Source organism: Sarcophilus harrisii, chromosome 1, assembly GCF_902635505.1.
Source record: "Sarcophilus harrisii chromosome 1, mSarHar1.11, whole genome shotgun sequence".
Taxonomy (NCBI): domain Eukaryota; kingdom Metazoa; phylum Chordata; class Mammalia; order Dasyuromorphia; family Dasyuridae; genus Sarcophilus; species Sarcophilus harrisii.
The window spans coordinates 336958117-336968152 of record NC_045426.1 but is presented as its reverse complement, the minus strand read 5'-3'; the positions used below and the strand labels follow the sequence as shown (position 1 = coordinate 336968152).

The 10036-nt window shown below is 32.8% G+C and overlaps 1 protein-coding gene across 5 annotated transcripts in view; it reads right to left on the bottom strand.

Moving 5' to 3' along the window:
* Positions 1-1545: 1545 nt before the first annotated feature.
* The window catches only part of ZNF200 (zinc finger protein 200), a 28971-nt gene continuing 20480 nt past the window's right edge, over positions 1546-10036 (bottom strand). For all 5 annotated transcript variants that reach the window (XM_012543165.3, XM_023497734.2, XM_003761913.3 and 2 more), the window contains one exon: positions 1546-3059. In XM_012543165.3, the coding sequence (XP_012398619.1) occupies positions 2314-3059 (746 nt within the window). In that variant the 3' untranslated portion in view covers positions 1546-2313. The remainder of the gene's footprint in view (positions 3060-10036) is intronic.

The window sequence follows — 10036 nt, the reverse complement described above, 5'->3', positions numbered from 1 at the left end:
TTTATCTGAAAGTAATCAGTATAGAGATAATAATGAACACAGGAATTGATAAAGTCACTAGATGAAATGGTATAGCAAGAAAATAGAACAGAACTTAGGGGACACTCAAACTTGGTGATCTTGACATAGATAATAATCCAGCAAAGAAAACTGAGGAGTGGTCAGGAGAGCCAAAGAGAACTGTGCCATCAAAAATTGGAGAAAAAATTATCAGGAAAACTGATCAAATGCCAAATGTAGAAAGGTCAAAAAGGATTAGGATTGAGAAAAGGTTATTAAATTTGACAATTAAGACATCACTGGTGACTTTGGGGAGAGAAGCTTCAGTTAAGGGAAAAGTTTTCAAGCCATATTACAAAGAAGAAAGGGAGTAAAAGCATTAAATACAGACTGCTTTCTCAGGAAGTTTTGCTGAAAATGGAAGAGATAGAAAAAGATTTATCTAGCAAAGATGGTGGGATGAAATTAAGCTTTTAATTGAATGGGGGAGATTTGCATGTGTTTGTATGCGTCAGGAAAGGAAGACATAGAGACTGAAGTTAAGTTGGGTATCATCAAAGGCTGTGTCTAAGACTCTATTCTTTTTTCTTTCATTGTCTCTATTTTAACATAGTTTCATCACATTCCGTGAGTTCAATTATCACCGATTCAAATGGTCCAAATAAATATATCTCACCTAATTTCTTTCTTGAACTAGTGACATGAATTCTCATTTGGTCATCTCCATCTAAACTTCTCAAATTCAGGTGCTAGTCATTTCCTTCTCAAACTATTCTAAAAGCTTTTTAATTGGTCTCCTGGCTTCTTGTTTTACTTATCTATCATTCACAAAACTGCTAAAATAATATTCATAAAACAAGTTTGATGTCACTTCCCTATTCAAAACCCTTTAATGGTTTCCTAATGCCTCTTATTACAAAAATGCAAGTTCCTTGACTTGGTGTTCCAGTCCCTTCATAATCTGGTCCCAACCAATCTTTCTAGCCTAATTTCAAATTATTTACCTTTAAATAGTTTCCATAATCAGTTTCCACAGGCTGTACCCCATGTCAAGAAAGCTTTCCTTCCTCACCTTTGCTTATTAGATTCTTCATCTTTTCTCAAAGCTCAGGCTATGTGTCAAACCCTCTATCTTTGCAGTTGTCCCTGATCATCCTCCAAATTTAATGTTTTCTCTCTTCTCATTTTGTTTTGGTTTTTTTGTTTCTTTTTTCACAGATTTATGTACACCCTGTATTCCCAAATGGAATAAAAGTTCTTTGAGGACAAAGACTGTCTTGTTTTGTTTTTGCTTTTATATCCCTAGTACCTAGGAGTGTATCTTGTATATAGTAAATAATATTTACTGAATTAAATTGTATATTCTCACAACTTCTCATACAAAAATAACACTAAAGAACAACCATCAGTATTCCAAGTTGTTTTCCTATTACATGTGAACTGCATTTTATATACTGGATTTCTGTATATCATTATCAACTCAACTTCAATGAAATACTGAAATGAGTGCTGATGGGAAAAGTAAAGACCTGTTTCAGACAAAAATAAGAATGCAGAAAACTTTTTTAATAAGAGGAAAAAATGGCATCTTTCTGATAAAACATGAATATTCAAAATAAGTCACAGAATACAAATATTGTACTGAAATGGTAAAAGCTATACATGACCAGAAACTGCACTTAGGTGTAATCCAAATGAGAGTGATCCACTTTGTAGACCCTTCATATTAATCCATGGTAGTTCCTTGTCTAAAGTGAAATTTTCTTTTTAGAATTTCAAGCTTTTAGTCACTTACTTATTTAATAGACCTAATAAGAGTTGTTGTTCACTATATCCAAGACAAGTATATAGTACATGTCAGTTATACTTGATTCATTTTTATATTGCCATATTTTAATGCTGATTTTCATGTAGAGGAAAGCAGGATAAACTACATTAGTAATGAGTTCCTACTAAGCTTTCACTCTGGTCACTCCTAAGAGAAACCTGTAGATAGAAAGAAAAATACAGAGGAAGGTTTTCTTTGAAAGAAAGATTTGGAGACTTTACAGTTCTCTTTGCATTGTTTTACATGGAAACTATCCTTAGTCCTTTGTCTGAACTACAACGGCTTGGCCCATTCATATAAGTTTTTTTTCTTTATACATTCTTCAAAGAGTAAATAATGCCTGAGCTGTGATGGTTGGATATTTATCTCATTTGGACTATTAAAGTTTCACTATGTGAGTTCAGAGTTTCAAATAATTTTTCTTACATTCTTAGCATTTAGAGGGTCACCACAGGGAGAATCATGTCAAGGTAAACAAGGTCTGATTAACTCGATAACACTTGCTTTTGTGGTTTAGGTATGAAATGGGCTTTTTCATGTCTGGTACAATTTGATTGTCGACTGAATCTTCTCCCACATCTACTACATCTATAGGGCCTCTCTTCTTCATGAGTCTCTTGATGAAGCAAAAATTCTTCATCTCCTAAGAAGCTTTTCCCACATTCTTGACATTTAAGGAGTTTTTCCTTTACATGAATTACTTCATGGCGACTCCGGTGAGAGTTCTGACGAAAATTTTTTCCACACTGAGAGCATGTATAAGGTTTTTCTCCAGTGTGGATTCGTTCATGTTTATTAAGATTTGTTTTATGATTGAAGCTTTTCCCACAATGGATACAATCATAAGGTTTTTCTCCAGTATGTGTTCTCTGATGAGAAATAAGGTAAGAACTTTCAGTAAAGTGTTTTCCACACTGGGGACATGTATAGAATCTTCGTGTTCTCCGATTCTGAGAAAGTGCAAGAATGCTCATGTCCACATATTTTGAAAGGTCTTCTAATGGGGCATCATTTTCAACAGTAATTAAAAGACTTCGTAATCTCTTTTCTTGCGTGATCGAAGTATTTAGTCTTTTTCCTTCATGGTTACCTGGATGTTTCTCATAGCCTTTTGCCTGCTTAAAAATCTGGGAACCATCCCTTTCACAGTAACTTGATGACATTTCATGATGTTCTATATCCTCTGGATTTTCTGGCTGATGATCATCTTCCTTATTCTCATTGCAATCTACTGTTGAGACAAAGATAGAATTCATATAATATATCCTCTTAAGCTTAGTGAAAAAATATAGGAGGAAATACGAAATATATGTCCCAAGTGTTATTGACTTAGAAGAGTACAAATCAAGGATCTCTATCAGGACTTGTGGGAAATTTGAGGGCTGAAAATAATAACTAAATTTTTATACCACTTTATTACTTAATTTGGCTGAAAAACCATAAAAAAAAAATTACCCTGATAATGGGAAAAGAACTGAGAAAATCCATATTTATTTTTCATGTCATTGTCAACAATTACTCATTTAACAAATACATATTAACCCTTAAGCTGTACAGAGTATTAAAGAACAGAAAAGAAAAATAAAAGTACCTATGAGGACTTAGACATGATCACTGACAACTACTATACTCTATACATTGAAATTAAATCATTTCTAAGGCAATTTAGTTGGTAAATTTTTGTTCATGGATAGATAGATGTTCATCACAGATAAGTTTTAATAAAACTTTGTTTCTTTGTTTTTTTTTTTTAAAGAAGAGTTATAGAAGATAATTTTTATCCTTGAGGAATTTACAGTGTTAGTAATCTTTAGGCTTTGAGATTTGGAATCCATGTTTATAAGACAGAGAAGGGGAAAAAATTTTCACATATTGTACAAAATGGATGTTACCACTGACATATGTAGTTTTTCTATTATTGTGACTGTGACTTTACTGTTTACTCCCAATTTCCAAATTTGTAGAGAGGATATATGATTAAGGAATCCACTAGAAAATTTCCCAATCAATAGTTAGTTGTAGTAATTCTACCTGAGATTTCCTAAATTTTCCTAATATAAAACATACCAAGACAAGATGAACTTGTCAATGGACTTTTTGCTCATTGTTCACCAGGTAAATTTTCATAGGTGCAACCAATAAGACAGGTAGAAATTTTCATTTGCAGTAAATAGGAAGAACAAAGGAAATTCTAAAGAGACCTTCAAGTTGCATGCCTTTTGCTAATGCTAAAGAATACATGTATATAAAAGAGGTTTCTTATTCCATTTCCAGGGAAAATGTAAAAAGAATGAAAGAAATACTTCAAAGTAAAAACAAAGAATAAAAAGGTTATTAAGGAAAAGAAAATATTCCTGACTTTCATTAGGAGTTTAGAAGGCAAAAAATTTAACAAAGAGAAAAAGATTATAGTATATTTGAAGTTAAAAGAATCTGGAATTGGGACAACTAGGTGGCACAGTGTATAGAGCACCAGCCCTGAAGTCAGGAGGACCGGAGGTAAAATCTGGCCTCAGACACTTAGCACTTCCTAGCTGTGTGACCCTAGGCAAGTCACTTACCCACCCCACCCCCGCCTCAGAAAAAATAAAAACGAGAGAGAGAGAGAGAGAGAGAGAGAGAGAAAGAGAGACAGACAGACAGACAGACAGAAAGAAAGAAAGAAAGAAAGAAAGAAAGAAAGAAAGAAAGAAAAGAAAAGAAAAGAAAGAGAAAAACAGTATTCTAGTAAGATATAGAGTAGGTCAGAAAATTCCAAACTTTCCAGATATCTACAAACAAGACAAAATAGTATTTTAGGGCAAACATAGAGCAATTAAAAATAAACAAGATCGGGGTAGAACAGTGATCCTCCAGGGACAACCAGAGAATATCCAAAGAAAGATACCAAGGCAAACTGATTGTGTAAAGTGTAAACACCTCCAGATTAGTTTCTCTGAAACAGCAAGCAGTGAGTCCTGGGACTACCTGGGTTGGGAGGTAGCCTCCACCCCAGCCACAGGAATTTTCACTTCCTAGACAGTATGGACATGGAAAGTGGGGTGATCAAACCTCTACTGATAAGAGATGTCAAAAGGGGCCCTGGATGAGAAAGAACCATCATATCTTTAGTAAATACAGAAGCACTGGGGCAGGGACACTGCTGGCTCTGTGGGCACTAACCTGAGGGCAGGATTCTTGGTTTTAGATTACAGACCAGAGGAGAGAAATGAAAGAGGACCTGAGGCTAGAAGTACTATCCTCCATACCCTAGGACTAGAAGTGATTTCACTTTTTAAGGAAGGGAAAAGGACTTGTATGTGCAAGAATGTTTGTGGCACCCCTCTTTGTAGTGGCCAGAAACTGGAAACTGAGTGGATGCCCATCAATTGGAGAATGGCTGAATAATTGTGACTTATGAATATTTTGGAATATTATTGTTCTGTAAGAAATGACCCACAGATGATTTCAGAGAGGCCTGGAGAGAGTTACATGAACTGATGCTGAGTGAAATGAGCAGGACCAGAAGATCATTATATACTTCAACAACAATACTATATGATGATCAATTCTGATGGACCTGGCCCTCTTCAACAACAAGATGAACCAAATCCAATAGAGCAGTAATGAATTGAACCAGTTACACCCAGCGAAAGAACTCTGGGAGATGACTATGAACCACTACATAAAATTCCCAATCCCTCTATTTTTGTTCGCCTGCATTTTTGATTTCCTTCACAGGCTAATTGTACACTACTTCGAAGTCCTTTTTGTACAGCAAAATAACTGTTTGGACATGTGTACATATATTGTACTTAATTTATACTTTAACATATTTAACATATATTGGTCAACCTGCCATCTGGGAAAGGGGGCAGGGGGAAAGATGGGAAAAGTTGGAACAAAAGGTTTTGCAATTGTCAATGATGAAAAATTACCTATGCATGTATCTTGTAAATAAAAAGCTATAATAAAAAAGAGAATATGAAAAAATATACTTATTATCTCTGTGTAAAAAAAAAACAAAACAAACAAAAAAAGAAGTGATTTCACTGATAAATTGTTACAAATTTAAAAAAGAAAAAAAAGCATTATATAGAAAACAAAGGAAAAAGTTACCAACCATAGAAAGTTACTAGGGGAATAAAAACCAGGTTTGTCTTCAAAGGAGGATACTGAATTTTAAAATGTTTCTCCTATTCCAAAGAGTAATGTTAAACGGTCACCTGCCTCAAAAGAATTTATGAAGAATTTAAAAAGACTTTTAAAATCAAATGAGAGAAATGGAAGACTTTTTTTTCCTTAAAAAAAAAAAAAGGACAATTTAGGAAAAACAAAATTATGAAAAGAAAGTCAACCAACTAGAAAAGGAGATCAAAATTTTTAAGGAAGAAAATGACTCCCTGAAAACAAGAACTGGGCAAGGGGAAGCCAGCAAAATTACAACAGACCAAGAAATAAAACAAAGTATAAAGAATGAAAAAATAAAACAGAAAAATAGAAGTTAGAAACAGAAAAATTCACCAATCATCTGAAAGAGATCCTTAAGAAGGAAAACTTACAGGAACATCAAAGTTAAATTCTGAAACTCACAGGTAAAGGAGAAAATATTATAAGCAACAATAATAAAAAATTCAAATATGACAAAGCCACAATTAGAATCACAAAATCCAGAAACAGCTACATTAAATGACAACAAGCCTTGGAATCTATCTAGGAAAGAACAAAAAAATAATACCCAGCAAAGTTAAGCATAATCCTGAATGGGGAAAAAAAAAACCAAAACATATTAAATATTAAATGAAGTACCAGACTTTCAGGACTTTGTTGCAAAAAATGATAAATAAAAAATGATATAGAAGAGCCAAGAGAAATAAGGTAAACATCAAAGATTAATTACAAGGGACTCAATAAGAACAAAGTATTAGTATTTTATACATGGAAATATAAACCATTTATCTAAAATTGCTATGAGTAACTGGGTAGTTCAAAAGAAAGACAGGGGAGAGATGAGTATGACAGGACTCTAAAGAGCAAAGCCAGTGTAAGAAAATATAAAAAGAGTAATTATCATCAGTGAACAAGATGCAAGAGGAAGAACTGACATAGAAGAATTAGATGGGGAAAGAAGGCTAATAGTTCTAGAACCCCACTCTCATCAAGAATGAGTTAAAGAAAGAACTATATATATATATCTAGAAGAGTGCAAAAGTTTTCAAAATTCAGAAAGAAAAAAGAGGGCAAGGAGAGAGGAAGGTGGGAGAAAATAAGAGAGAGATTTTTAGAGGGAATCTTATACATCAGATCTGGGTCAAAGAGAGAATAATATATACATTTAAAAGGGGAAATCTGAATTTATAAAGAAATAAAAGGGTGAGAGAATAGGAAGGGAGTATAAGAAAATGTTAGAGGGAATGGGATAAAGTGTATAAATTAACGGGAATGAGACAAAGAGGAAAGAAAAAGGTGGGATTCTTGGAGGGAATGTAGGTTGTGTTAATAGAAAGGCAAGGTAATGGGGAGAAATAAAGCAAAGGAGTCAGCAGGGATAGGAAATAAGAGATACATACAAATATAATAATAAAGATCAGGAGTTGAATTTATTAGGTTAAAAATACAGGCTTAGTAATTATTTATCTGAATGTTAAAGTTAAACTGTCAAAAGAAAAAAATTGGGAAACTACACTATATGTCAATTTTGCTTTAAACTATTTTAAAATTAGACAATGTAAGACTGAAATATTGCTGTGGTATAAAAAATGAGTTGGTAGACTTAGAAAAATATGGAAAGATTGGATTTACAAAGGAAGATGTTAACCACTCTCAGCAAAAGAGGAAAACAAATGTAGCATGGTCTTACATAGATGTATATGTGTGAGCATATATGTATGATTATAAATATGTATATATGTAGATATGTATATATATTATATATAAATATATCTGAGCTTAATTGTATAAGGGGAAAGAAAGGGGGGAAAAGGAATAAAGTAAAAAGTGCACAGCAGCTTTATTTTAAATGAAAAAAAGATATGAGGCTTTTCCCTTAGGGAAGAGTGTTGAACATTTGCAAAAGGAAACAGGTTTTTTGTGTGTGCTCCAAGGAATATTCATATGGATCTAAAAGTTACAAATGAAGATAAATCATCCAGGAAAGGTCAGAGGAAGAAGAATTAGTAATAGTTTGTAATTCTCTGCTTAGGAATATACTAGTATTTGATCTTCTCAAAGATCATGTTTTGGATGTGATAGGGAATTTGAAGAGACTTATCATACCTGGTAACCCTCTATCCAGCTCTGATGATTCATGTGGGGACATAGCTACAAAAAGATTCCTAGAAAGCATTATAAGGGCTTATTAAATTGTGAGGAAAAAAAAAAAAAAAAAGACTTTATGAACACGGATACTTCCAACCAACAAGAAAATAATTTTTGTTTATGTACCAAAATCCTTTGCAAAATATAAGACAGAGAAATCCTACAAAGACTCTCCAAATTAAATCTGCATGGACATTTAATACTGAGTAACTTCAAAGCAAAGGCACAGGGGCAAAAAATGAAGAAAAAAAATTGGAAAAATATGTTTCAGGAGAAAAAAAACAAGAAAAGTCAAAGACCAGTAGACTATATATAAATCTTACCCCCAAATATCACAAATCCTCTACTTGAAAAAAAAACAGTAAGTGCTGAACTTGGCAAGTATCAAAGAAGTATTTATTTTTTAATTAAATATAGATGCCTGATTACAGATGTGGAAAATCAGATGGATTACTGACTTGATAAGCAAAGATCAAAATTATTTCCAAATTAGAAATAAAGATAAAATGGGCATGCATATAATTGAGGCAACTGTAGCCTGATGTTCCGAACCAAAATATTGATCCAAAAATAGAAAAGTGAATAAAAGAATTGACAGTGACATTATCAACACTTTCCAAATAAATTTAGTTGATATTAATAAGAAAACCTAGAAATTAACTGCCTCACCTAACAAATACTTGATCTCTTTTTCAAGCAGAAAAATCTGACAGACAAAAAAAAATAAGAAAGCTTGTTTCAAGATCCAAGTACTTAATGATACAATCACAGAACAGAAAATAAGAGATTTATAAAACCTGAAAAAAAGATCTGCAAAGGATAAATTTTTATTATATAGGAGGGAAGGATACCAAGGATGATAGAAAAATTCAAACCTTTTTATCACTCTTCCTTTAAAAAAAAAAAAAAAAAAGACAACATAAGTTTTATTTATACACACACACACACACACACACACACCATCACTAGTCTTCACAAAACTGACTAAAAGAATTGTAATGAATATGAGATTGCAATATAATTATTGTTTGACTTTTAAAGGAGCATTTGGTTAATATTCTCTTTCAGCATTACCCTCTCTATCTCCCTCACCTATTTCCCTAACAAGACTTTATGTCTCTCTGCAGGGACCTTGCCACTAATTCAGCCTTTCTATTCATGTATAGCAAAGGCTGACTTTCCAATACCAATAATAAACTTCTTTTTATCAATCTAAAAAACAAAACAAAACAAAAAAAGCATTTGATTCAGCAGAGCAAAATATTTCCTTAAAGGATTGTCCTCTAACAAAGTAGCTCCTCTGAAAATATAAAATTTATCCAAAACTATTTTAAAAGACACATGTTTGTTTGATGATCATCTGATTATTAACATCAAATAAGGTATAAAACAGGAAGACATATATATGCTAACTAAAGGTTAGCTACTATCAAGGAGAATATCTAGAATACAATTCAAAAGGAAGAGGATTTCCCTATAGCTTATAAATTTTAGTACTGAAAGTGACCTTAGACTTTACTTAATCTAACTCTCTCATTTAGCAAATCAGATAAGTGTGTTTTAGAGAGATTAAATGACTTGCACATGAAAACTAGAATTTTAATTCTGGCCCTCTGACTCTTTAGAGTTTTTTCACTGCACAACTAGCTCAAAATAAAAATAATACTTCAGCAGGACTAATATCTCAATTTCCTAAAAATGGGAAGAAAATGGAATTATAAGCAAAGAGCAATTAGTGAGCCTGACTAAATTCCTAACAAATTCTAGAATGCATTGTTAAAGGAATGGTTCTGAATATTTAGAAAGGGAGATTAGTGATCAAGAAGAGCCAAGATGGGGTCTTCAAGAACAAAGCACCACACTTTTCTTTTCATTTCTTTTTCTGACAGGGTTATTAACCTGGTAAGTTGA